Genomic DNA, 25,788 nt, shown 5'->3' with positions numbered 1-25,788 from the left:
GATAGAGCCGCACAACTCACCGGGCTGGCTATAAGCATGGTGGCCTGTTGTGCAATTATCAAGGACTGCGGCCACCGTTCTTGGCTCGTGATCGAGCGACCAGGGAGCACAGTGATCGTTCACAGCGAATCGTCCGGTATACACAGTATACACCATGAGATGCCCGAATGACTTATACCTCTACTGAGAATACGAACATGGCTATGCGCCTATATTCACCATTGTAGAGGACGGCGACCTTGAGAGAGAGGACACCAGGTCCGAGCTTTACTCCAAACCTGCAAGCACCTCAGGCTATTGCAAATGCCGGAAGACTAATTAAAAAGGGCACAGTCAAGGTCGGATCCGTTTCCATCTGAATTCAAGCAGGGAGAAACGGGTGCAATAAACAGCAACAACGACAACGCTGTAAGTCCAATTCAATAATATCTGTTTACACAGGCTAATATCTGTGTACTGAGCAGGCATTGAACAGAAGCAGCTCTGCCGCAAACACCATGTTCTTAATACATGACAACTGTTATGCGATGGCACGAACAAACGGATTTACGTAAAGCTCAAAACACAATCAGAATTATCTATCAGTCTCCCGCACCGCCCAATAACACGCCTGATCCATGACTCCTATATCACTGCCACAGAAACAACCTACAGCTTGACGCCACCCGCCTTGAGACGTGCGAGGTCTTCCTTGTTAAAAGGCACATACTTGCGCGTGCCAGGAGGCAACCAGTACACAAAGTCGACGGGCTCGCCCTTGTCCTTGGCGCTCTTCTCAATCACGTCGAGCTCGATCCCCTCGCCCCGCAGGCGGCCCTTCTGCATCTTCATGGTACCCGTGTACTCGAGCTCTGCGGAGACGCGGACAAACACGGGGACGGCGTAGCGGGGCATCTTGTTGAGATTGTGCTCCGCGAGCCCGGCCCAGTCGAGAGTCTCGTGCGTGATGCCGTCGCGGGGCACAATGGCTGCGCACCCGGCGCGCCCGTCGGCGTTGGGCACCAGCACGCCGTACACGTTGGACTCGGCGACGTGGTCGAACTCGCCGACGACATCGCCAACCTCGTTGGTCGACACATTCTCGCTCTTCCAGCGGTACGTGTCGCCGAGGCGGTCGACAAAGAAGAGCCGGCCGTCCGAGTCCATGCGCATCAGGTCGCCCGAGCGGAACCACAGGTCTCCCTTTGCAAATACGTCCCGGATCCGGCGCTTGGTGACGGCCTCCTTGTTGCCATAGTACTCTGGCGTGCCGCGGTCCGGATCGGCAGTGTCCATCTTGATGACGGCCTCGCCCACCTCGCCGGCCTTGGCCGCGATGCAGTAGCCCTGGGGCGTGCGCAGGACCTCCTGCGTGTCCGGGTCGATAAGGATGCGCTTGTATTTCCGCCCGTTGAGCAGGTGCCAGAGCGCGCCGCGCACGCCGATGGCGTAGCGTGAGAAGGGTCCCCGGTTGGGATTGGCCGAGAAGAGTAGGCCGTCGGTGGCGGCGTAGAGCTCGTTGATGGTCTCGATGCCGAACCGCTCGCGGAACTTCTCCCACACGTCCGGGCGCATGCCGTTGCCCCAGGCCATGCGCACGCCGTGGTCCCGGTCCAGCGGGCTCGGCGGCGCGTTGACGAGGTACCGGCACAGCTCGCCGACGTACTGGATGTGCGTGGCCTTGGAGTCGTGGACCTCCTGCCAGAACCTGTTGTGCGAGAACTTGCGCGACAGCACCACCGTCGAGCCCGCGCCGATGCTCGGCAGGATGCACAGCCCGTGTGCGGCGCCGTGGTACAGCGGCAGGCACGTGTACATGCGGTCACCGGGCTTGAGGGGCAGGAGCCTCGGGTTGCCGGCGGGCCCGCAGATGAGGAGCAGCTCGCGCAGGCGCGTCATGACGGTGCCCTTGGGCATGCCCGTGGTGCCCGAGGTGTAGATGAGGCTGGCGACGCCCATCACGTCGACGTTGTGCCAGCGCTCCTTGGGGTAGCTGGACATGTCGGTCAGGCTGGCGAGCGACTCGGCCGTGTAGTAGACGGTCTTGGAGCCGCTGGCCGCGAGCTCCTCCTCGACCGGGGCGACGAGGCTGCGCACTTGTTCGTCGGCGAGCAGGTAGCGGGCCTTGGCGATCTTGACGCAGTGGACGAGCGGCTTGTCGGTGAGGTTGGAGTTGATGAAGGCCGGGCAGGCCCCGATGGCCTCGAGGCCGAGCCAGAGCATCAGGTGCTCGGGCGAGTTGAGCCCGTCGAGGGCGACCATCTCGCCGCGCTGGATGCCGAGGTCCTTCATGAGCCAGTTGCCCACGGGCTGGACGGCATTGTAGAACTCGGTGTACGTCCACTGCTTGCCCTCAAAGATGAGGAAGATGTTGTCGCCCGCCTTGGTGCCCGCACGCTCGCGGAAGATGTTGTAGATGTACACCTTGTCGGCCTTCTGCTGGCGCATGGCCCACAGGAAGAACCAGACGAGGTGGACCGTCTCGCTGCCTGTCCGGAGGTCGTTCCGGATGTGCAGTCGGGCGTCGAGGTACGCCGCGAGGGCGGCACCGCCTGCGACAAGGGGCACTGTGCCGACTAATACATGGTGCCGGTGCCGAATGCCTAGTGGTTAGCATAATGGAACATCTGAGAGGTCAGATAGTAGTGTCCATGACATGGGCAAGGCGTCCGGGGGGCTGTTCAATAGCTTGACCAAATAGATATGAGGCTGGAGGAGGGCTTGTTTCTCTGCGGCTGCATGCTTTCGCGTACTTACCCATGGTATCGTCTCTTTACTGTCGTCTGTTGACTATATCCAGTCAAGAGTAGCGCGACTCAATGCAACTGTGTCGGTTCAAAAGAACGGAATTGTGGCAATGGCGACTCGATATCGCAAAAGAATCAAGTCACAGCTCACAACCACCAAACGCCGGGTTGTCAGTTTGTTTCGTCAGGCAGCTGGCCTCTCTGTTCGGCTCACACAACCAACCAAGTTGAGTGAACGAAGAGGATACACGCGAAAACCCATCAGAGCAGCCGCATAAAAATGTAATGACCACTTGCGTATAGCTCGGCCTGCGGCAACATGAGCGCCAGGGGTCTGCAGCCGTCTCCTCATTTACCTCCGCGCCGCCCAGCCCAGAGACCCCAGACCTGCCGAGGTCCACAAAGGGGGGAGGGGGGGCCGGGGTGCACCCACCTTAGTGTACTCCGTACGATGTGCACGTCTACTATTGTAAACTGATGCGGTGCGTTTTTGAAGGACGGCGGCACGCTAGCAGGATGACGGGAGACCCGCTGTGGAACTCTTCCCCCCCGCTAGGGCTGACTTCCCCCGCATTCTTCCAACGCCGTGGCAACAGCACTTGGTGCACGCTATCACTTGGCAGCATCGGATGGATCCATTCACCAGTCGTGCTGAGTACCTTATGATAGTAATGCTCAACACCAACAGATCGCTGTGAGAGACGAAAAAAAATCCTATGGCTCTTGCAGGCAATATGCCTGGCCTGGGAGTTTCAAGAGATATCTGCCGGTCCTGCTTTGAGACTGGAATCTCAAGGCAGGCTTCTTGAGGGGCGGCACATACATTGTGTACACCCCGGATTAAGCGGGAGCTTGAGTTTGAGAACAACTTCGCATCATCAACCACACAGCCCGCGGGATTCGCCAATCCCGCGCCGAGCCACACACGCGCAGAGGCAAAGAAGCTGGTGGAGAGCTGTAGTTTTGCGCGGGAAAAAAAAAAAACTCGCATGTCGAGGTGCTACTCTTGGCTCACTTGCTGGGCTGCCCTCTTGCTGGAGACGAGCCCCCGCGAGTGGTCGTTTGGCGGTCCAATTCGCAGCCCTCCGAGGCGGCCTCACTTGTTCAAGAATCGAATGCACTTAGCCCTGGATAAGGATATCATTTTTGTTCACGGCAGTAATATCGGCAGACCAACCCACTCTTCCTGGCTCAAGTGTCCTTCAATTGTCATTATGTACTGTGCTGTGCTGTGCCGTGCCTTGCCGTGCCCGCCCCGATCCAGTGCAGGCAAGAAAAGAAAAGAAGTGCCTGCAAAACGCGACAAAAGCCAGAGGCAAACAACATGAGATATCTCGTTTTGTGCCCATAGAACTCCCGCAGTGCAAGTCAAGAAACTCCCAAACCCGTACAGGATATGCATGTTACAAATGCCACTGCCCAAAGCGTGTCCGGCTTGGGGATGCGCGCGCTCTGCCAGTGTCTGCGTGACTGTCTCTGTGTGTGTCGTATCATCCAACCGTCCCATAACATAGATACAAAGAAAACTAAGTAGATGTATTTGGAGCTTCATCGAGTGGGGAAGAAGCCCCAGACAAGGTGTTGCTCCAGCGGTCAACGCGGCGACTACCTCTCGACCCGTGGCGGTGCTTGCCAGCCATTGATATATACCATGAGGCCCATGCCGAGGATCACGACGCCGACCATGGATGCATATGGAATGCTGCTAGTGAGAGCATGCTCGTGTACCAGGACCCCGGCAGATGTGGTCAGAGGCGTGATCGTATTTGTCCTGGTAATTGCCGGGCGATCTTTCATTGTCTCGCCTGCGGCATCGTCGTCTGCGGAAGCGACTGTCGAGATCTCGGCCAGCGTCGACGACCGGCTAAGCCTGCCGCTGGTTGTGCTTGCGTCCTGAGCAGCGTGGACCTCGGCTTGGAGATGAGCGTTCTCCTGGGCGAGGGCCTCTCTGGCTTCCGCTTCCTCGCGAAGCTGCAGCGCCATCTCGGCCAGTGATTTCCGGTCTGAATCTCTCTCGGCTTCTGCAGCGATGGCACGCTCGTGCAAGCTCTCGAGTTGGAGGCGTAGATCCGTCATTTGCAACACCATGGTCTCAATCTGGCTCTGTAATTGGGCGGTGTCATCTCTCTGTTCGGTACCCGGATCGGTCATGGGTGTGTCCTGGTCGTTGTTATTTAGATGTTCAGCTGGTGGTTCAAACGTCTCGGTCAGGATAGCAGGCGCCTGCTCAGGCTTGTCCGTCAAGACGTCTGGTTTGGTCGTAGCTGCAACCTCCAGCCGCCTGGCAAGATCCTCAGCAAGCTCTCGCGCCTCCCGCTCCTTCTTGAGCATTTCTTCAAGATCCTTCATCCGGGATGTTTGTGATTCGATCTCTCTTTGAGCATTCTTCAGGGCTTCTGTCAGTTGTATGATTTGGCTCGAGTGTCCATCATGACGACCAGGCGAATTGTTCTGTCCAGGTAGTTTGGGTTTCTCGGTGAGCCCCCGCTTCAACGAAGGCACGTCGGGTTTCTCAGGAAGTGGCTGTTGCGGTGGTGGAGCTGGCGGGTCAGAGAACCGCGTTTTGCCGCCGTCAGACCGGAACGAGACGCCGTTGCCATTCACCACTTGCGACTTGGGCACCTCGTTGATGTCGACCTTCTCCATGTCCTTGATGTCGTCTTTAGTAAGCAGGGCGTTGACAAACTGCCCTGTCCTGCTGAGATCGTGTGTTTGCAGGCGAGCTGTGCGCATCTCGCTCTGTATTATTGTCAGTATTATTGTCAGTATGCAGGAGAATAGTTCAGACGGGTCCTAGACACGAACCTGTAGTTTCTTGACGATCTGTTCTGTGCTGATGGGAGAAAAGAAGAAGCCTCGCTGATGGCTCATGCCACTGGGTTGTCCTCCCATAAGGGGCCCACCCGTGACCATGCGTCCATTGTTCGTCATGGACGCCTGACTACCAGCACGGCCGCGATACATGGCAATGCCCTGGGGATGCATCATCATGGAGCCGTTCGTGGGATCGAGGTCGCCAAAATTCATGTCCAAGACGTTGCTGGCAGAGTTGAGATAGCCGGCATGTTCCACTTTGGCAGCAACCTTGTGATGCACAACCGTCTTTTGATCTTCACTAACGATATCGATACCCAGCTCCAAGTGATCTCCGGTTTGTAGTTCGTGTGGCTCTGACTCGCGGTTCTCTTGGGATAGCCGCGACCCGTTCACGAACGTGCCGTTGCTCGACTTGACGTCTCGGATCCAAATTTTGCCCTGTCTGTCTGCCCAGATCTCGGCATGTTGTCGAGACAGTACCTTGGAGTCGAAGAAGCCGTTGACGGGCGTCGGTACGGTTTTGGCGTTTGTTTGCCGGCCGATTCTCAGGGTGTCCGGGGAGAACGGTACAGAAATGGTCTTCCGCTCAAAGGTGCCGTTCAACGATAACAAATAGAGGACAGGCGCCGGACCGCCAGATAGAGATTCGGACATCAGCCTCTGCGTACCCTGCTGCGATCCTAGTTGGCCTTGGGAGGGCAGTATCTGAGAGGGATTGGCATGCATGGTTCCATTCCCATTGACGGCACCTCCCACAAATGTAGGGCGACCGTTAGCCCGCACGCCTGCCCGGTTTGGATCTACCTGCGACTCTGGTTTCTGTGGAGGCCATGGAGTCTTGGCTTGAGGACGTTTGCGCGCGTCGACTGTGGCGTTGCCATTTGACCACGAACCTAGCTCTCCCGATGGTTGTTGCAACAACACACCATTTGGCTGAGACTGAGAACCCCCATTCGAGACGGTTGATGTGGATGATGTCGACGATATCGAGGAGGATGAGTTGTTGCGCTGGAGGCTCTTCCTTGGCATAAACATCCGGTCGTCGGGTGCGCCGGTATGGCCACCCGTCAGGCTTGCCCAAGGACCCGACCGGTTGTGCTGCGAGAAAGTGGGAGGGCTTGCGACGGCTGTCATGAGGGGTGGACAGCCGAGTCGAGCGCAAGAGGCTGAAGGTGGGTAGCAGACCTGGCGCGCGGACGAGGACGACCCTGAACAGCCACTATCGATGGTGAAGTGGTGGGCTGGGTTAGTCGTGTCCTTCACGCGGGTGCTTACGACGTGGTGGCAAGCGGCCTGGACAGCACAAGGAGGAGAGCTCTAGTTTTTATGAGCGGATAGCGAACTGCAAAAATAGGAGCGCGCCAGGGCGGGCTATCGCGAGGCACGCGATGATTGTAGAGGCACAGATAGATGGCAGATGGTCGGTCAGGGGCCTGTGGGCGACGTGGTCGAAGCAGGGCTGACAAGCATGAGTCGCCGCATCCACAGCGGGAGGATGCGGGACGCGGGCGACGAAAAGAGGCGGCGATGGGAGCTGCGTGTGCTGTGCAGCAGGTATATCGGCGGCGAGAGGGGCGGCGGTGACGGGGCACGCGGAAACGATGCTGTCGTGGAATGCTCGTCGTTGTAGAGTTGGCGCGGTCGAAAGGTGCCGGGTACTGACGCTAACTATGGGGATGGCCAGCAGAGCGAGTTTGGGAGGGCGCAGGTGGGCGTAGGTCCGTCCGCCCTCCAAAGCCAAAGCCTGGGAGCGGAGCGGCCACTCCTAAGCGCCTGCCCACGCCCACCTGTTGTGGTGCGAGCCACCACCCTCCATCACACCGTCCACCACATCACATTACTGTGTGCCGTTCATGGGCGCCAGCCAGGCCAGGGCCGGCCATCGGACCACTTTCAGCGTACAGATCCTTCCTGTTTTTTGCCATGATGCTCTAGACTCCGACGGCCATGGCCAGGCACGCGACACCGCGCTAGCACTATACATCATGCAATCCACCAACTTGGGTTCAGCTGTACATAGAGTAATGTCCAGAGTCCTCCTACATAACGAGACGCTTGTGTTTATGCGACCGTTCTTGCGCGTTGAATCCGTAACAGCCAGCCGCACGACATGGAAGATAATGTAGCCAAGCTCTGCATAGAATCACATCTGCAACCTTGAAACCCTGAATGCCGACTCCAAACCAGGGCATGCATGGTGACCTTCCCGAGTTCACAACTGAACAATCCGCAGGAGCTTTAGTCCTCAGGCGCGTTTGAACTTTAAACGTTTCTTCTTATCGCTGCCCGTTTCGTGCTGCCGGGGGTCCGTGCGTCGATAGCCCTTTCCCCGGATTCTGGCAGCTGTCAGAGGGACTCTACGGGTGCCGGGTAGCTTTCGCCAATATCGTGAGGGGACCTCGGGAGCTACCATATGCAAGTTGCACCTGCTGCTTGTCGCATGACGATAGCTCCCCGTTGCGCCAGCCCAGACCAACGACGACCGCAAAACCTGGTGTTCACCAGCGCCAGCATACTGTTTCTTGTTCGAGCGCACCAGACCGACATAACCGCCACCATGCCGCCTGTACCACAACACAGAGGCCCCGTCGGCCCGTCCACCTTCGACAAGCGTTCGTACTTTGCCAATTCACGTACTTAGGATGCTCAGCCTTTGTCGGACTAACATGGGCGTATAGTCAAGATGGGTGCTATGATGGGAGGCTGTAAGTCAAATACCGATGCAAGTGCAACGCCAGGGATTTGCCCAAGCTAATGGTTTTCTTATATAGCTGTCGGTGTCATTATGGGTTTCGTCTTTGGTACGAAAGCCCCGTCGCTTAATTCCTCGATAAACGCAAAGCGAACATATCTCCCGAAATAAGTCGCACGTCGACTGACCCGCTCAATCGGACATACAGGGACGGTACAAATTTTCCGCGGCGGTGCCGGGCCCAACGGCATCATGCGCACGCTAGGACAATACATGCTCATGTCGGGATCTACCTTTGGGTGCGTCATTCAGTTCATTTTTCTCCATTGAGAAGGCAAAATTGGTTAATGTCTGGCTTCGTTCTCTGGGTAAACAGCTTCTTCATGTCCATCGGCAGTGTGATCCGCAGCGACACATCACCCATCGGCGCCGAGGCGTTTGCCAGGGCGCAACGGAGGCCTTTCATCATGGCTGCCGAGCGCGGGTTCGGGCCAAAGTCGATCTAAGGCCGAACATCGCGAGAACTTCAGCATCGCAAGGACTTGGTTGAGCATACGGGCGGCGTCTATGGCGAGATTGGTACGTCCGGTCCATCTCAGACACGGGAAGGAATCTCAGACCTCGGATGGCGACGCTTGGAGTGCGCACATTGAGAGTGGGAGTGTATATTATGCGTCAAGGATGGGTGGGAAAACTGTAACTATATCTACGCGCCGACGAGTCTTCTCTTTTGGGCCGCGATATCCCTCAGATGGAAGTATATTGCTCAGAAGCGCATAGCATGTCAGGCAGTCAGCCACGCTTGGCTACGTCTGTGTAACAACGAGCGACATTACCACCACAAGGCAGGCTGGCACGTTGCGCTCTTCATTACTCAATTACTTACTCTGTGAGGAGGCCAAGCTGACTCGGCTGCGAGGTGACATTTGAGCCAAGCACACATGGATAACCATAATCTACTTTGCTGGGCCCCATGGGCTTTGCATGTCGCTAGAAATGATCGCAATGTAGCACACTCCCTGGCATACGGGTCACTCAATGATCGAGTCTAGCAGATTTGACAAAGGGCTCGAAGAAACATGGCTGAAAGGGTTCTGACCGAGCATCGTCTCGTGAGAGTATTCTATGCCTACATCTCATGCATGTCTAAACCATTTATACAAGCTCTCTATCGTTCAAATGTCCATCCAGTTTGTCTACACAGTCAGATGACTCAGCCGCAAAGCATCTTGGCTCGTGCAGGTTGAAGCATCACTGGTGGTACTAGCTCTTTTCGACGCTCTCAGTGATCATTTCGACAGGTCATGACAACCGCAGCAAGGTATCATATGCGTTTGGTCTTGACAGCAGGCAGCCTGTGCTGACTGTGTGCCGGGATTGTTGTCCCACCCAGGAGGATGGACTGCCGGGATCTAGGATAGCATTTGGTACTGCCCCACGTGTTACCTCATTTGCCATCAGGAGTAAATGCTTGTTCTCCTGCGCCAAGGAAGGTCCTGATGATACAGTGTTCGGCATGGAGCAACTGGTGGTCCTAGACGCGTGGTTTTGGTGATCCACCCAGCGAGATTGTGTTTCGCTGGGCCGGCTTCAGGTACGAAGGGCTCTGAGGGTGGTCAGTTGCTCTACCATAAACCACGCTGCACTGCACAGCCAAACCAACACTGAACCACGGAGGTTTCCGTTCGGATACATAGTTGCGAGCGATCTCAGGGCAGGCAGGTTGATGAGGTAGCATTCCCGCACTAGTGCGCCGCGAGACGGTTGAGTCAATGGGAAGGACCTCGGCGAGCTCGGGACATCACGGGCGTAGTACTCCTGCATGATAAAGAAGATGTTTTGGGCCGTGCGGTCCTTGTGCTCGTGAACAAGAACTTGCAGGTGGTTACAAGAGCGTTGTTGTCAATGGACATTGTCTATTGGCGGCCACGATAATGGGGCCAGCGCACTTTTCTCATTCCTCGAGCAGTTTCTCCCCGAACGATGCGCGAGCGTGAAGACGTCATTTCTCAATGTGTCTCAATATTGGTAGGACCGACTGTCCAATGAAAAGTGCGGGGGTAGTATCTGGTCTAGTCGAGTAAAGTTTGGCTGGGCGTTGTTGGGACTGCTCGAGCTGCTTTAGCCGCTCAGGGCAATGTCGAACTCAGCTGGACGATCTGTGGAGCCACGACCAGATGCAGGACTGGAATTGCACGGTCTGGCCACAGCTCGGCCGCAGAGGGGACGATTGCAAATGCAGAGCGGTGGAGACAAAGGCCCCCCGTTCCCAGACACGAGCGAACGATGGCAAGCATTGGGAGGACAAGCAATCTAATTAGAGCGTGGGGCATCGTGGCATCGAGGCCAGCTCGTTCTGCCTAGAGGAGGGCACCAAGTGACCTGGGCAGCCCTGGGGGTCCAGAACGCAGGCGCCCGAGGCTGCAGCACACCCCGGCCGGTGGGCTTGTACCTGCCGCCACCCACGACTGCTGCTCCACGGCCTGGCCTGGCTCCTTCCTGGCGTGCCGCCTCTCGTCGCTCCTCATCTTGTTCCAAGATTGCCTGTCCCGCGTGTTATTCTTCCCGCTCTCGTCCATCATCCACCTCGCCGCCGCGGCGTCCTTCAAACATCTTCAGCCTTCACCGCATCGACGCTTCTTGCCTGGACAAGCTGCGCGCGTACCAGCCACGCCTCGCCACCTACTCAGCCGCGCCGCGACTACTTCACTTCCATCGTCATCTCACACCTCAATCACACGCATTCCCAGCCCGCTGCACATTCCGCGCATCCCCGACGACCATCGCGAGCGCCTCCATTCCTTCTTCGCGCATTCATAAAGACACCCGCCTTTGGCATCCACCACATCAGTGACCAGCGCATCTATTGATCTGCCGCTTCTCTCTACCCGCCAGCCCCTTTTGATCCCGCACAACCACCCACGATGCCGGCTCTCTGTGGAGGTTCAAAGACCGTACAGCGCAAGCTGGTCTTGCTGTGAGTCCTTGCGCCGCCTCCAATTGGATATTCACACGCCGCTGTAGTCACTCTTTTGTACTGACACTGCGGCCGTAGTGGTGATGGTGCCTGTGGCAAGACTTCTTTGTTGAACGTCTTCACCAGGGGATATTTCCCGACAGTGTATGAGCCAACTGTGTTCGAGAACTACGTCCACGGTCAGTACCCCCTGAGACTCGCCATGTCATGCTCTCCGCAGGACGTTTTGCCCACAAGACAACTTGCAGGGCTGCGACTTCTCTTTGGTCGCATCCGCTAATATTCGTCTGTGTACATACAGACATTTTCATTGACAACGTACACATTGAGCTGTCGCTGTGGGATACGGCCGGCCAAGAAGAATTCGATCGTCTCCGCAGTCTGTCCTATGACAACACCGATGTTGTCGTGCTCTGCTTCAGTGTCGACAGCAAGGACTCCCTGGAAAACGTCGAGAGCAAGTGGGTAGGCGAGATCCAAGAGAACTGCCCCGGCGTCAAGCTCGTGCTGGTGGCCCTCAAGTGCGACCTGAGGGAAAATGGCGACGAAGAGGAGGAGGGAGCTGCGCCACCTACGGAACAGCGCGAGAAGAAGCCAATGATCGACTACAACCAGGGTCTCGATGTTGCCCGGCGCATCAAGGCGATGAGATATCTCGAATGCTCTGCCATGCGGAATCGTGGCGTCAATGAAGCTTTCACCGAGGCTGCCCGCGTGGCGCTCAGTGTGAAGCCTGCTGGAGAGAAGGACTCCAAGTGTGTGGTCATGTAATGCACGAGCTGCATACGTTTCACCTCGCCAACAAACCGCCAGCATGCCTCACACATACGTTGGGATGGCAGTGTGCCGCAGCGGAGTCCGATCAGGGACAGTGCCGGAAGACCGACACGGAGAGAAATCAACAGAAAGATCACCTGCGCAATATCCTCGCAGCCGTCGACACAACGATAGGGTCGTTTCTTGCTGACCCCCGTCATGAAATTTCCGCTACCATATTTCCCCCTTTGCCGCAATACACCTTTATTCAGTATACCATACATTCACTTCTAGTCTATCCCCTTAGCTTCCGTACGAGTTTACGTCTAGACAGGAAAAGGGAGAGATGCACGGCCCCGAGCTCGTCCGTCCTTGCTATCTTCTACATGATACCTCCTCACACATAGCTTGTATATATACCCTCACTAATGTTTTTAAAATCAAAAATTCAAGTACACCCTCGAGGATCTCTCTTGTGAAGATGTCATTCATGTATAGTACCACTATCACAATAGGGTTGCGCAGGTGACGTGTGATCGTCAAAACAAGGACCCTGAACTCCGAGAAAAAGTGGATCAGCACGAATGCATATGCACGGCGTGAAGCGTGGGATGTCTCGTCAGTATCTAAGACATGGCAAAGTTTGAGGAAATGGAAACTGAAATCCTTGATAATCATTTTCAGGCCTATGCAGAAACCTTATAGCTACACAGAAATGGAAACGCTAGTGCACAATGAATGATGTCTGCTTCAGCCCGGGCCGACTGATCTTTACCTATATCCTCACGACAATCCGAGCTGCTTTCTCCGCAAACCATTTGCAAAGTCACGATCTCCAGCACCAAATTTGTTCGAATGCTCGCGCGCCTTGTCGTCGGCCTCCCGCTCTTGCTGCTCTTTCTGCGCAAGCGCAGCGAGGCGCGACTCGCGGTCGCGATCAAGGTCTGAGGCTGCGGCCTGCATCGCGGCGAGCTTGCGGGCGCGTTCTTCCTCATCATTATCCTTGTCGCCGGCATTGCCGCTATGACTGCCATTATTCCGGAAACCTCCCCGGTCCTGAGTCAGCGGGCCTCGTCGCTGGTCGCGGTAGTCTCGGCCGTTTCTATCATATCTCTTGGCCTTGTCGTGGCTGTCGCGGTCGTCTCTCTCTCTACGGTCGCGTGGTGGCTCCGGTGAATAGTCGTGCCTCCGCCTGTAGCTGCCATCTTTTGATCTGTCGCCCCGGGGACTTCTTGAACGATCTCGCCGCCTGTCTGTATCTCGCTCAGAATCTCTGCGTGGGGCTCGGTCGCCTGAAGTGGACCGCCGCCGCCGGTGGTGGGAGCCTTCTGGTCGACCCTCTCTGCGCCTCGAATCCGCACGATCGCGATCGTTCTTCTCTTCGGGTGACCTGGATCGGTGTCGCCGTGGGCGCCTTTCTCTCGAGTCTTCCCGATCGCTGGTGGAGTCTGAGCGCCTGTGGTGTCGCCGACCGCTGCGCTCCCCGTGACGATGATGCCGCTCTCCCGACCGCGACCGGTGTCTGTGCCTGCGCGAGTGATGGCGATCGTCCTTCTTTCTGGACGACGACGATTCCTTCGGGTCGGACTTTCCCATTGTTGCGAGAAGCTGTCGCCGGCGGATGGGGTCGTTCATCATGCTCTCGTACGCCGCCTGCTCCGCCTTCTTCATGGCCAGCATGGGGTCTTCGCGGATCTTGGCCTGCGTGTCTCGCTCGGTGTTGGCGTTCTGCAGGGCCATGAAGCTCTGCTCGCCGGCGTTCTTCTTGAGGTTCTCCGTGCCGTCGTTGCGCGTGAGGACGCTGTCGATTCTGCGCTTGCCGAGGAGGAACGCCTCGAGCTCATGGCTGTCGCCCTGGCCGTCGGAAGGGCCCTGGTACATCCAGTCCACCTTGTCGAGTTTCGGCTTCGCGCCCGCGGCCTCGAGCTGCCGTTGGAGATCCTCCTTGGCGCGCTCCTCCTTGATTTCCTGCAGTCGCGCCTCCGTCTTCTTGCGCTCCTCCAGGGCCTTTTTCTCCTCCTGCCACACCCGGTCCTGATTCTTCATCAGGCCCGGGTGCCATGACTTCTTGAGCAAGAGGTTGTTGCCCATCGTGAAGGCAGTCGAATGGTATTTGTCGTCGTTGGCTGCCTCGAGGATTCGAAACTGCGATGTCTCTGGATAAGTTGTAGGATGAAGGTTGGCAGATAAGGATAAGAGGCGCGGATGAGGAATCGCCACCACCCTGGCAGACTTGCCTAAAACCGGAGAGGCTGGGCGCTACAGTGTGCAGGACAGTGCTTATGTCCAGGTTTGCACAGTCTTTGGTCTCCGCATTGTTCGCCGAACCCTTGCACCATGGTGGGGCCGCTCCTAAGCTCCGATAAGATAGCAGCTAAAGGTGACGCTGCTCCCCGCCTATGTCGTGGCAGCCTTGAGACAAGTGATCAGGTCCCCGTATAGGTCCATTCACGAAGCGATCACTGCATAATTGGTCTTCAAATCTTGGGCAAGCGCCAAGCATCGTCATTACACTCCGATTTCTCGTTCTGCATTAATAGGTCAACTTCATAATCCCATCGAGCACCAACGACAAGAAGAGGCAACGCTTGCCCCACCTCTCGCTCTCGCCACGATGTCGGACGACGACTTTATGCAAGAGTCGGATGAGGAGCAGTATGTACTCATGTTTGGCCCTGGTCGAGTACTCTGGCACTAACTTCTGTCCAGGTATGACTTCGAGTACGAGGATGACGACGATGAGGACTCGGGCGATGTCGACATCGAGAACAAATACTACAATGCCAAGCAGATGAAGTCGAGCGAGCCAGAGGAAGCCATAGACGAGTTCCTCAGCATACCTGGTCTGGAGCCGGAGAAGGGAGACTGGGGCTTCAAGGGCTTGAAACAAGCGATAAAGCTGGAATTCAAGCTCTGCCGATATGACAAGGTCGGTGCCATCGAGCTTCTCCCGATTACTCTAGCTGACGGATGTTCCAGGCCGTCGAACACTATACAGAACTCCTCACCTATGTCAAGTCAGCAGTAACCCGCAACTACTCCGAAAAGTCGATCAACAACATGCTCGACTTTATCGAGAAGGAGTCCGAGAACGAGGAGGCTCAGAAGTGTCTGGAGCAATTCTACTCTTTGACATTGAACTGCTTTCAGAGCACGAACAACGAGAGACTATGGCTCAAGACGAACATAAAGCTCGCAAAGCTCATGTTGGACCGGAAGGACTATGCGCCAGTCACAAAGAAGTTGCGTGAGCTGCAGAAAGCCTGCCAGCGGGAAGATGGCACAGACGACCCCAGCAAGGGCACATACTCGCTCGAGATCTACGCGCTTGAGATCCAGATGTATGCGGAGACACGGAACAACAAACAGCTCAAAGTTCTGTACCAACGAGCGCTTAAGGTCCGGTCTGCGGTGCCTCATCCCAAGATTATGGGAATCATCAGGGAGTGCGGTGGCAAGATGCACATGAGCGAGGAGAACTGGAAGGATGCTCAGAGTGACTTCTTCGAATCCTTTCGCAACTACGACGAGGCCGGCTCATTGCAGAGAATCCAGGTTCTGAAGTACCTTCTTCTCACCACCATGCTCATGAAGTCTGACATCAACCCGTTTGACTCTCAAGAGACGAAGCCATACCGCAATGACCCTCGCATCGCGGCCATGACAGAGCTGGTCGATGCCTATCAGCGTGACGACATGCACAAGTACGCGTCAGTACTGAGCAAGAACCAGGACATTCTGGCAGACCCCTTTATTGCGGAGAACATTGACGAAGTCACTCGCAACATGCGGACGAAGGCTGTCGTCAAGCTTATCGCACCATACACCAGGATGCAGCTGGCATGGATTGCGCGGCAGCTCAACATCACCGATGCCGAGGTGCAAGATATCCTCGGCTATCTGATCGTCGATGGCAAGATCAGAGGCAAGATCGACCAGCAGGCCGGAACACTTGAGATTGAGTCTGACGGCGACGCTGAAAGAGTGCAGGCTCTCGAATCTTGGTCGAACGCACTAGCTGGCCTGTACGCCACCATCTTCAAAGAGGCCGAGGGCTTCAAGGTGACGGAGCAGCATGCACAGCTCGACGAGGCGACGATGCTGCCCATGTTCTCTGGAGATATGCCTGGACGGCCCCGACAAGCGAGGGGGAAGAAGAAGGGCTTCTTCGCAGCATGATCATACACCGGGGACTAACAAAAGACATGGCATGCGGAGCCCAAGTCTCACTCGTGGCGTCCAACAAACTGGCAACTTCATTATTGCACGTCAAAATACCACAGCGCTAGGCATGAGATTTGGTGGAAATTCCACATAGAACCTTACATAATCAGAGATCCAGACAAGCACAGCGGTGAATTAAATAAAAAGATTCAATCTGCGTGCCATTTGTCAGTTGTGTATTTGTTGTATTAGAGGAGTCTTCGTCCTTGCTCATATGAGGTTGAGACTGAAAGTGGGTCTTCTAGGAAAGTCGCGGTTGAGCATGGGCCAACGAGACCCGCCGCATCAGGCAGCGCGAGCTGTCGTCGCCTCGTCATTTGGTGGGCTGGCATGAGTGGTGCATGGCGTACTCGAGCTGCACAAGGCGCCTGTGGGTGGAAGCTACACTACCTACACCTCCCCACCAGCCGCCCGAGCAAGCATCAACGACGACGACACCTGCCCACCTCTTCCGCTCGACGTCGGAGCTCATCAACCCTGTACTGCTCGTAGTACCCGGCGCCAGTTCTCGCGAGTGCCTGCAACTACCAACCGTCATCACACTCAACCACACCCTCTCACCCCGCGGTCATCATGGCGGACGCAGCGCTGAAGCCGGAGAAGGACTTCAGCAAGGAGGCTGAGAAGATCATCCCCGAAGCCGAGCAGCTTGCCAAGGTTTGTGACTGCTGCTGCAGGTCTCGTATCTCTCTGCGCGCAACCGCTAACCTTGAGAGAATGCCAGACCGACATCAATGCCGCTATTGAGAAGCTGTCCGTCCTCGAGAAGCAAACCCGCCAGGTAAATTAAACCGTGTTTCCCCTTCTGAGCCGTGCACCAAGTTTCCAGCCAACTGACTCAAATGTGCAACAGGCCTCAGATCTCGCATCTTTATCGAAAACACTCATCACGATAGTCACAATCGCCAAGGATGCCGGCAACTGGAGTCTACTCAACGACCAGGTTCTCATCCTGTCCAAGAAGCATGGCCAGCTCAAGCAGGCCATCACGCGGATGGTTCAGACCGTCATGGGCTTCCTCGACAGCACTCCCGACCTCGACACCAAGCTCACAGTCATCGAGACATTGCGGACCGTTACTGAAGGCAAGATCTTTGTCGAGGTCGAACGTGCCCGCGTGACCAAGATCCTGTCCGACATCAAGAAGCAACAAGGCGACCTGAAGGCGGCGATGGACATTCTGTGTGAGCTGCAGGTCGAGACGTTTGGCTCGATGGACAGACGAGAAAAGACCGAGTTTATCCTTGCTCAGGTTGCGCTCTGCATTGAGAACGACGACTGGACGCAGGCTTCCATCCTTGCACGCAAGATCAGCACAAGATACCTCGCCCGAAAGCCAAAGAAGACGCCCGAGCAGTTGGCCAAGGAGGAGAAGGCACGGGAAGAGAAGCGCAAAAAGGGCGAGGATGTACCCGAGGAGAAGGAGGACGACACGACCGACCTCAAGCTACGGTATTATCAGCAACAAATCCTGCTGGCAAAGCATGAGGACAAGTACCTGGATGTATGCAAGCACTACCGGCAAGTCCTGGACACGGAAGCAGTCGAGGAAGATCCTGCGAAACTCCAGCCTGTAAGTTGTCATTTCCACCGCTCCTGCGCAGCAGCAGCTGAACTCTGGCTAATAATGGCAGGTCCTCCAACGCATCATCTGGTTCGTTATCCTCGCACCACACGACAACGAGCAGCATGATCTGCTGCAGCGCGTCCTTCGCGACACCCGCAACAGCCAGGTCCCCATCGATGCTCAGCTTCTGAAGCTCTTTACCGTGCACGAGCTCATGCGCTGGCCCGAGGTCGCGAGGACATTCGGGCCGCATCTCTGCAGCACGGATGTTTTCGACCGGCAGGAGGGTGAGTCTGGAGACGAGAAAGCCTTTAAGCGCTGGCAGGATCTGCGCAAGCGTGTTATTGAGCACAACGTTCGCGTGATTGCCAAGTACTACACGCGGATCGGCATGAAGCGTCTGACGCAGCTGTTGGATCTCACCGAGGATGAGACGGAGAAGTACATCAGCGAGCTAGTATGCTCAAAGACCGTTTGGGCGAGGATCGATCGGCCAGCGAAACTGGTCAACTTTGCCAAGCCCACAGATGTCGATGACACACTGAACGAGTGGAGCCACAACATGAAGAGCCTTCTTGGTCTGTTAGAGCGGGTAGACCACCTCATCACCAAAGAGGAGATGATGGCGCGCATTCAACCGACAGCGAAGGGTGGAAAGGCGGACAAGAAGACCAAGAAGAAGGCATAGAGTCGCCATATCGTGTTATGAAAACCCGGCACCTTGAAACATACAGCTCGTGTCTGGCCCAGAGTACTGAATAGAGAACGTCAAAAGGCTTCATGTCAGCCGAAAAGTGCAGAGCCACAATTTCTTTCATGAACTAGGAGCTCCAGGCAGGCTCATGAATCCTAGATTCTAGACTCTAGATTGGTGACGTGCGCTTTATGTCTATGGTTGAACGTTGATCTCCTCTACATTCGCGACGAAAAGCTGGCAGCCGTAAGACCGAGTCAGTCTACGCAAGACAGCAAGCATAAACAAAGAGGCCCAAAAAAAATTGAGACCGGCAACCTTACCCCTTGACATCATCCTCGCCCGCCACACCCTTTCCCTTCTCCGCCTTCTCATATGCCTCCTTGATATACCCGACCAGCGCCATGCTCCATTGCTTGGCGACGGGAACATAGTGCCCACCGGGGTGCACAAAGACCTTTGCGTCCGCGCAGCGCTCGACGAGCGCTTGGGAGCGCGACTCGTCGACGACGGTGTCGAGGCTGCCGATGAAGTGGGCCGTGGGCGTCTGGATGGGCGGGTTCTCGAGCAGCCACTGGAGCCCCGGGACGGGCGTGTAGAAGCCGCTGTAGATGACGGCGAACTTGAGCGGGTGCGAGTTGTTGGCCTCGCAGAGGGCGGGCAGCCAGGACCAGTCTGCCCTTTCGCCGAGGGGGGTCTCGGCAGAGGGGGACGGGACGGTTTCGGGGTCTGGCGGCGGCCGGATTGGTGGCGATGATGATGATGACGATGATGATGTCTCGAGGGCCGCGGCGATGAGCGAGGCGAAGCAGGCGCCCTGAGAGAAGCCTATGACTCCGTCGATGCGGGCAGCGTCGTCGTCCTCGTCTCCACCAATGTCTTGTCCATCACTGCCGGTGGTCGAGGACCGGATGGCCTCGGCAACGGTGCGCATCCCGGCCTCGAAGCCCCGGTACGTCCCGTTGACTTCGTTCTTGCGGAACCAAGCCCACGCGTCGGACGAGTCGTCGTCGTCATCCGAGTCGGCGTTCTCGGAGGACGGGACGAAGCCGGGGATGTCCCGCGGCCGCAGCCGGTGCGGGCCCGTCGGATAGATGAAGACTGGCTCTACGCCGAGGCCGCCGGCTGCCTTGGGCGCCGAGAGCGTCTTGGTGATGAACTTTGTCAGGGCCTTGGTCTTGCTGTCGAACAAGGGACCGCTTTGGGTGAAGCCTTCATAATACACGGGGGAATATGTTAGTTGCCCGTTTTTCTCCAATGCTGGGAATGGGATGAAGGGGGGCGAAACATTGTTTGAGCGTAGAGTCAGTGTTTTAAGGTGCCGTGAGGGTAGTAGCTGTTTATAATCGGGAATGAAGGGAGGAGACCACGGCTTATATGAATCTTGCGCTACATGCACAGAGAATAAAGACAAAGTCAGGGTGTAGAAAGACCAGAAGAGACTGGGATGGTGGAGGCCGAGCACGCCCAGACTACCTACCGTGGAGCATGAGGATCCTCATCTTCTTCTTGCCGCTGCCTGTGCTACCGGTCGACTTTGGCGTCGCCGCGCCGCTGGTTGTGGTTGACATGGCTGCGCTCGAGCAGTACTCCCAGCACCCACGTCTAACAAAGCTGAAGCCAAGATGTCGAGTAAGTGCAGAGCGCAAGAGTGTCGAGTGGATTCTTGACGACTGGGTAGATGGGCGGAGAGCAGTACGCATTTAAAGCCTAGCACGATTATGCGAGAAGCACTGCGCCACGGTACTGTCTCATGAGTGACCACAGAGGGGATTGCTGTTGTTGTGATAAGTGGCCAGCGGGCTGTCGGAGGTGAAGTCAGCGAGTGGGGGCCGTTGCCGGTAGAGTCACTGGACGGCCGGCGGGCCCGTTTCCTGCACTCTCGACCCCTTGTGCGGTTCTCAAGACGGTATGTCACGCAATGCGATTGATTCGAGGATGTCTTGAGCAGTTTGCACATTACGGGTGCCTTTCGAGTTATACATCATATTGTGGTGAACTGGTATTGCTTTCAAGAGTTCCAAATCTCAGCACCTTTTCGTGCTACATGCTCAATTGCCCTCGCTATGAGCCTGAACATCATGAGCAAGCCGGCTGCCGACCTAAAAAGAAATGGTACCGTCACTAGCTTCATTGTCTCGCCAGGGAGTCTTTCCATGTAGACGTCACGTAGGATGCTGCAGCCGTAATCAGTCACGGTGCTGGGTGCTTCAAGCCGATACACATATGAAAGGTATCTTGGCATAAATCGAACATCTGCGTGAATCTCAATTCTCTGTTGCGAGGCGCAGGTCTATGGTACAATCCACCTTCTCTGTTGCTTCCCCATATCTCCCCGATGGTGGTTCCGAGTGATGAATAGTTCGAGCGGACGCTGCTGTTTCTAGACGTTCCGCACTGGCAATTCGGCAAGCCGCCGAATGGTACGTCCTTGCACTAATCCTTTCATGTAGAAGCACGTGTAAAGTCGAGACAGGTCGCATTTAGTGGCCGCCAGACTTGGCGTTGGGGTTGCGAGGGTCGTTCTTCCACTCGTCGGCTGTTCCATAAACCCAGGTCAGTTCTGATATGATCTAGAGGCCGGTTTCTGTATGCCTATGATAACTGCAGCATCAATGGTCGGAGCTCAGGCACAACATACACTTCATCATGGCGTTCTGGGCGGAGTTGACACCGTAGAAGATGATGGCACCTATAATGCTCGGATCAGTACAGGCGCGGGGCACCGGAAAGTGGCGGCCAGGGGATTGGCGTTAGCTCGCGCGAGCGGGATCAAGTCGTACCGGCAGCGAAGAAGGGAGCGAGAGGCCGCACTAGGATAACAACATTGTCAGCATAAATGATCATCGAGGGCGGGAAAGTCGCAGTGTCGCAAAGCATGCGTGGGTTGGTCGGCTGGCCGGCAAATATCGGGTGCGCGCGCTCGAGGGGTAACGTACAGACGGGCGTCGGGAACTTCTTGAGAGGGGTGATGCCGAACCAAGCCATTGTGACGATGGTGAGATATGGAGTGCCGCGGGGGGGTGTGGTTGCGGTAGAAGCGTCGGGGATGGTGATGAAGTCTTGTGGTGATGTTCCTCCGGACGAGCGCTTTTCGATGGTCAACGAGCTCTTCCGACGAAGCGGAGACAGTTGGAGGCCCACCTGCTTCCAATACAGCCAATCATGTGCTGACAGGCTCGGGTAGGTGATTTGCGCCACAGATGTGGCTGAACTTCTAGCACTAGCCACAACCGTGCGTTCCTGGAAGGCAACTCAACCCAGGCTACCCGGCATGCGCAGGGTGTAACAGGTCAGGACCTGGTGACTGCGTTTCGACAATCGCCCTTGAGGCAAAGCAAGTGACATCATATTGGGCCCAGACCCCTCGATCCACAGTTGTACTGCGTAAGATGCACAATGCCCTGTCTGTCCACTGCGGCTCCGTGACTTTCACCACTTGCAATGGCTGCACTGGTGAGCATATTGTAGATAGCATTGGACTGGGACGCCAGGAGCTGCTGAGCCGTGCGAGCAGAACCAAGCATTGCGCCACCGCCCAACAAACGTGTGGTCAAACAAGCTTCTCGAGCAAGCACAAAGTCGAATAGACTGGGGTAGGGGATCGCTCCAGGCTAGCACCAGGTGCCTCACAATGCGGGGGAGCCAATCACGATGCGCAGTCTGGAGAGCTCCAGGAGGGAGCACCCCCGTTTGTCGAGATGCACGACAGCTCCAACTGGAAGCGGGCAGCTGCTGCGCGCCTCCGCACAGTCAGGGCCCTCTCCTTCCTCCTCCTCAAACTCTTGCTGCTTCAATCTTCTCGTCCACACGCACACTTCCGCCACGGCATATGAGACACAATTCCCTGTACGCTTCCAAGCAGCTTTAAACCTTCCAGGCTCTGTTTCTCCCCGTCAGCACCCTCACAATACACTACTCATCGAGCTCACGCCCCAGAGAGCTCTCTCCATCAGCGGCACAATCGACTTCCGCTGTCCCTGGCGACACGCAGACCTCTGCCGAGCCCTACAATCAACATACTAGCTGATAGTCCCACGCCTGCCATTCGCCGCAATGCTGTCCCGTGGCATTTCCCGAGCGGCGACAGTCGCGCCCCGTGGCGTGCGGGCTTTCACAGCGACCACTGCGCAGCAGAAGCTTCCCGCCCTGGCCGACATCAAACATGACGGAGTCGAGGAGTTCAAGGCCAAGCAAAAGGAGTTCCGGGAGCATCTCATCAAGGCGGAGCAGCGTCGAGAAGAAGGTACATCTCACCGCTGAGGGCGACACCGCCACCCCTTCACAGCTACCCACATGACTTCACTGCTCACTCATGTAATCTTAAAAAAACAGAACACCGCGCCAAAATTGCGGCCAAGAAGAACCAGCCCGAACGGCCAGACGGCCTCATCAGCAACCTCATCTACGGCACAAAGGAGGGCCGCGAGCTCGATGCCCAGATCGAAGCCAGTTTCTCGGCGGTTCTCGCACGAGGCAAATATGTCCATTCAATCGTCTTCCACGAAGTGCTTCCCGACAAGGTTGAGGAGTACGCAGAGCTTGTGGGCAACTGGTATCCGCGGATGGCGTCCATGGAAGAGAACAAGGTCAACCTCGTTGGCAGCTGGCGCACCGAAGTGGGAGACTGTGACACCTTTGGTGAGCATATTGTGAAATTGCCGAAAAAGAGATCAAGCTCCGTCTGCTAACACGCTCCTTGCCTGATAGTGCATATCTGGGAATACCAACGCTACGAGGGTTACCACCAGTCGCTCCACTCAATTTCCAACCACCCGGACTTTCCCGAGTTCGACAGGAAGCTGAAGAAGCTCATCAAGTCCAAGCACTCATCCATCATGCAGGAGTTCTCCTTCTGGCCCACCACAGCTCCTCGGAAGCTCGGTGGCGTCTTTGAACTGCGCTCGTATACGTTGCACCCAGGCAATCTCCTGGAATGGGAACACCACTGGCGGCGAGGTCTCAAGGCCCGGCGCGAGGTCATGGAGGGCGTCGGTGCCTGGTTCGTCCAGATTGGCGATCTCAACACGGTCCACCACCTCTGGCAGTTTGCCAACCTCGAGGAGCGCAAGGTCCGGCGTGAACAGAGCTGGAAGCAGGAGGGCTGGGCAGAGACGGTTCACAAGACTGTGCCGCTGATCCAGACAATGAAGTCACGCGTGCTTGTGCCTATGCCCTGGTCACCAGTCTCCTAGGCGGTAGTCTGCCAGAATGAAATCTGAAACCGAATTCTGTCATATTGTACAGGGCTCACAGGTCACGATAAACAGGTTTCCTCCGTCATGGCTTCTGGGAAAAACTAAACTCGAGTTTGGAGTGGAAGAAACGTATGACAAGGAAGGTGCCCCATATCGAGCATTGGTCGTGAGCATCACATCGGATCGTCCAGTTTGTGGTTTATCGCAGTTCCGGGTCTATTGTAGCATTGAATGTCACAGCAAGTTTGCACCGCCCGATGTGAGGAATAGTCATTGTGATATAAATGGCACGTGGCAGTCTTGCTTTTTTAATGCTGGAGACATCAACGAGGTGTGTTGCACTCATTATTGCCCACCTGCAACTCTGATAGCTATACATCAAGGTCCTCGCCCATCACGGCAGCCAGATTCCTCCGAGCAAGCGCAAGCGTGTTCGCAAGTGCCGACAGCTTTGTGGACATGGCAAGCAAGCTCGGATCAGCGCTTTCGACCTTGACTTTCTCCCGGACGTACACGTCGACCTTGTCGCGGGTCTGCTGCCTCTTGAGTCCCGTGGATCTTGCTGCGGCAGCACCAGCACCAGCACTGCCATTCCCACCACCAACACCACCACTACCGCCGCCGCTGCCGCCGCCGCCGCTACTCCCTCCATCGCTGGGCGACCCGTCGGGTCTCGACTCCTGGTCACAGACATACCAGAACACCTTTTCCGCCTCGTCGTGCTCGAGGCGGCGGGCCGTGCCGATGGCGAAGGCGAGCTTGGCGCCAAAGTTCATCGGGGCGTCGGCGGGCTCCAGGGCGCGCAGGTACAGGATGATGCTGGCGTCCTGGACGGTGAGGTAGAAGCTGATGCTCTGGGAGCGCGGCGCGGCAAAGTGCGACAGGGACACGGACTGCGAGGTCCAGCGCTGGTCCGGGTCCGGAGCGCCCTTGAGGATGGCCGTGGCCTCGGCGAGGTTCTGCGCCAGCTGGCGCAGCTGGCTGGACAGGAAGTCGGCCGCTGATGCCGAGGGCACCACCTTTGCCCGCTTTGAAGTCGGGCCTGCTGCGCTAGCGGAGGAAGGGGAGGTGGTAGTGGGTGCTGTGGTCGGCGCGGACTCGCTGACGCAGAGCGTGAGGAGGTCGACGGACTCTGAGAGCAGGGTGTTGAGGTCGACCAGGGGCTGGAGGTAGATGCCGCCGTCTAGGTCATCGGCCTTGCCGGCGCCAGCGCCGGAGGCGTTGGCAGAGTTGGACAGGGTGAGGATCTGAGGCGGGAGGGTCTTGAGGCGCAGGTTTATGGCGGCCCGGGTGATGCGGGTACCGACTCTGGTGATGGTACCCTTGACTGCCTCATGCCGTGGCGTGGTCAGGACAAGGGTCGAGCCGGGCTCTACTGGGGCTAAGAGCGCATAGCAGTTCTCCAGCTCGTTCTTGAGCGACTTCAGAGTAGAGCGGAGAGACGAGAGGAGCCATTCGAGCTCGCGAGCCTGGACGCGGAGGATCAGCTGCTGTGAGCTTGAGAGAGCCGAGGCTGAAGACGGACGACGTCGTTGGCAGTGATGCCGACGGAGGGGCTTGGGGGTGGGTTTGATGGTGTGCCGGACGGGCAGAGTGAAAGCCGGCACACGGAAGGACTCGATCAGGACAAAGTCGTCGTCGTCAAGGAGCATCATGGCGGGCAGGAGGCGGGCAGTGCGGTGGCACGTCTCATGCTCTTGCTGTCAACATACCTCTGCGGCATCCTGGTCCGCTTTAAGCTGCTCTGGCGACGCTGCTGGAGGCCAGATCTCGACAGACATGATGGGGCAAGGCTGGCAAGGCCAGATTATAGGTCAATGGAGCTTGTGGGCCAGGTGCAGACAGGCAGCCATATTTCAGATCATGACAGTGGTGGGCAACAAGACGGCCATCATGTCGTTCGTCGGCAGAGTGCAAGCGCATACAAGGTTTCTGGGGACAGCTCCAGTGACAGGCAGCGTCATCTGCCCGCCCTCAGGAGCAGTGCCTGGGGCCGGCAGGACCCACACCTAGTACTAACACTAGCGTCCTTTACCTTAGAGGTGGCAGTCACGCCAACTCGCCGGCTCTTTCCAGCTCCACTGCGCCTAAAGAGTCTTTTGACATCGCAAAGCTCAGGTACCACCTTTCAAATCGT

At 56.6% G+C, this 25,788-nt stretch overlaps 11 protein-coding genes across 11 annotated transcripts; 5 read left to right on the top strand and 6 right to left on the bottom strand.

Moving 5' to 3' along the window:
- Nucleotides 1-406: 406 nt before the first annotated feature.
- B0I36DRAFT_313492 (fatty acid transporter) lies at nt 407-2,673 on the bottom strand. The gene has a single exon (XM_046152634.1). It carries the CDS (start codon nt 2,425-2,427, stop codon nt 649-651), a length of 1,779 nt encoding a protein of 592 aa, XP_046016306.1. The 5' UTR covers nt 2,428-2,673; the 3' UTR covers nt 407-648.
- Nucleotides 2,674-4,331: 1,658 nt separating this feature from the next.
- Nucleotides 4,332-6,677, bottom strand: B0I36DRAFT_237689 (uncharacterized protein; the record flags this gene model as incomplete). Its single annotated transcript, XM_046149550.1, has 2 exons — nt 4,332-5,465; nt 5,532-6,677. 2 exons carry the CDS (start codon nt 6,675-6,677, stop codon nt 4,332-4,334), a joined length of 2,280 nt encoding a protein of 759 aa, XP_046016305.1.
- A 1,423-nt stretch (nt 6,678-8,100) lies between these two features.
- B0I36DRAFT_358921 (reactive mitochondrial oxygen species modulator 1-domain-containing protein) lies at nt 8,101-8,741 on the top strand (the record flags this gene model as incomplete). Its single annotated transcript, XM_046158041.1, has 5 exons — nt 8,101-8,155; nt 8,222-8,248; nt 8,315-8,344; nt 8,444-8,534; nt 8,612-8,741. The coding sequence occupies 5 exons, from the start codon at nt 8,101-8,103 to the stop codon at nt 8,739-8,741; spliced, it is 333 nt and encodes a 110-aa protein (XP_046016304.1).
- A 2,418-nt stretch (nt 8,742-11,159) lies between these two features.
- Nucleotides 11,160-11,983, top strand: B0I36DRAFT_237137 (small GTPase superfamily; the record flags this gene model as incomplete). The annotated part of the gene is made up of 3 exons (XM_046149515.1): nt 11,160-11,212; nt 11,291-11,391; nt 11,514-11,983. The coding sequence occupies 3 exons, from the start codon at nt 11,160-11,162 to the stop codon at nt 11,981-11,983; spliced, it is 624 nt and encodes a 207-aa protein (XP_046016303.1).
- A 636-nt stretch (nt 11,984-12,619) lies between these two features.
- On the bottom strand, nt 12,620-14,163 carry B0I36DRAFT_313482 (Pre-mRNA splicing factor-domain-containing protein). Its single transcript, XM_046152633.1, has one exon. It carries the CDS (start codon nt 14,057-14,059, stop codon nt 12,752-12,754), a length of 1,308 nt encoding a protein of 435 aa, XP_046016302.1. The 5' UTR covers nt 14,060-14,163; the 3' UTR covers nt 12,620-12,751.
- Nucleotides 14,164-14,385: 222 nt separating this feature from the next.
- B0I36DRAFT_313481 (putative COP9 signalosome complex subunit 2) lies at nt 14,386-16,386 on the top strand. The gene is made up of 3 exons (XM_046152632.1): nt 14,386-14,623; nt 14,678-14,897; nt 14,948-16,386. Exons 1-3 carry the CDS (start codon nt 14,583-14,585, stop codon nt 16,145-16,147), a joined length of 1,461 nt encoding a protein of 486 aa, XP_046016301.1. The 5' UTR covers nt 14,386-14,582; the 3' UTR covers nt 16,148-16,386.
- A 379-nt stretch (nt 16,387-16,765) lies between these two features.
- B0I36DRAFT_345330 (26S proteasome non-ATPase regulatory subunit 12) lies at nt 16,766-18,447 on the top strand (the record flags this gene model as incomplete). The annotated part of the gene is made up of 4 exons (XM_046156349.1): nt 16,766-16,849; nt 16,917-16,973; nt 17,046-17,765; nt 17,827-18,447. 4 exons carry the CDS (start codon nt 16,766-16,768, stop codon nt 18,445-18,447), a joined length of 1,482 nt encoding a protein of 493 aa, XP_046016300.1.
- A 325-nt stretch (nt 18,448-18,772) lies between these two features.
- Nucleotides 18,773-20,024, bottom strand: B0I36DRAFT_380442 (serine hydrolase FSH; the record flags this gene model as incomplete). Its single annotated transcript, XM_046160816.1, has 2 exons — nt 18,773-19,665; nt 19,934-20,024. 2 exons carry the CDS (start codon nt 20,022-20,024, stop codon nt 18,773-18,775), a joined length of 984 nt encoding a protein of 327 aa, XP_046016299.1.
- A 912-nt stretch (nt 20,025-20,936) lies between these two features.
- On the bottom strand, nt 20,937-21,441 carry B0I36DRAFT_358915 (putative mitochondrial F1F0 ATP synthase subunit Atp18; the record flags this gene model as incomplete). The annotated part of the gene is made up of 4 exons (XM_046158040.1): nt 20,937-20,992; nt 21,095-21,145; nt 21,237-21,266; nt 21,393-21,441. 4 exons carry the CDS (start codon nt 21,439-21,441, stop codon nt 20,937-20,939), a joined length of 186 nt encoding a protein of 61 aa, XP_046016298.1.
- Nucleotides 21,442-22,509: 1,068 nt separating this feature from the next.
- Nucleotides 22,510-23,648, top strand: B0I36DRAFT_358914 (NIPSNAP-domain-containing protein; the record flags this gene model as incomplete). Its single annotated transcript, XM_046158039.1, has 3 exons — nt 22,510-22,699; nt 22,789-23,094; nt 23,164-23,648. 3 exons carry the CDS (start codon nt 22,510-22,512, stop codon nt 23,646-23,648), a joined length of 981 nt encoding a protein of 326 aa, XP_046016297.1.
- Nucleotides 23,649-23,907: 259 nt separating this feature from the next.
- On the bottom strand, nt 23,908-25,570 carry B0I36DRAFT_313468 (RAVE subunit 2/Rogdi). The gene is made up of 2 exons (XM_046152631.1): nt 25,364-25,570; nt 23,908-25,120 (listed from the first exon to the last, which is right to left on the bottom strand). The coding sequence occupies exons 1-2, from the start codon at nt 25,430-25,432 to the stop codon at nt 24,023-24,025; spliced, it is 1,167 nt and encodes a 388-aa protein (XP_046016296.1). The 5' UTR covers nt 25,433-25,570; the 3' UTR covers nt 23,908-24,022.
- Nucleotides 25,571-25,788: the final 218 nt, after the last annotated feature.

Source organism: Microdochium trichocladiopsis (genome assembly GCF_020744255.1).
Source record: "Microdochium trichocladiopsis strain MPI-CAGE-CH-0230 chromosome Unknown B0I36scaffold_2, whole genome shotgun sequence".
Lineage (NCBI taxonomy): Eukaryota > Fungi > Ascomycota > Sordariomycetes > Xylariales > Microdochiaceae > Microdochium > Microdochium trichocladiopsis.
The sequence above is the reverse complement of the archived record's forward strand: the minus strand, read 5'-3'. Positions and strand labels throughout refer to the sequence as shown.

Excerpts from the sequence above, each read along its gene's own strand:
- B0I36DRAFT_313468 (XM_046152631.1), bottom strand. The coding sequence starts at position 25,432 with ATGTCTGTCGAGATCTGGCCTCCAGCAGCGTCGCCAGAGCAGCTTAAA. Across the intron at positions 25,121-25,363 it reads CGGACCAGGATGCCGCAGAG|GCTCGCGAGCTCGAATGGCT; the intron begins GTATGTTGACAG and ends CTCCGCGTCCAG.
- B0I36DRAFT_313482 (XM_046152633.1), bottom strand. The coding sequence starts at position 14,059 with ATGGGCAACAACCTCTTGCTCAAGAAGTCATGGCACCCGGGCCTGATG.
- B0I36DRAFT_313481 (XM_046152632.1), top strand. The coding sequence starts at position 14,583 with ATGTCGGACGACGACTTTATGCAAGAGTCGGATGAGGAGCA. Across the intron at positions 14,624-14,677 it reads CAAGAGTCGGATGAGGAGCA|GTATGACTTCGAGTACGAGG; the intron begins GTATGTACTCAT and ends ACTTCTGTCCAG. Across the intron at positions 14,898-14,947 it reads AGCTCTGCCGATATGACAAG|GCCGTCGAACACTATACAGA; the intron begins GTCGGTGCCATC and ends CGGATGTTCCAG.
- B0I36DRAFT_313492 (XM_046152634.1), bottom strand. The coding sequence starts at position 2,427 with ATGCGCCAGCAGAAGGCCGACAAGGTGTACATCTACAACATCTTCCGC.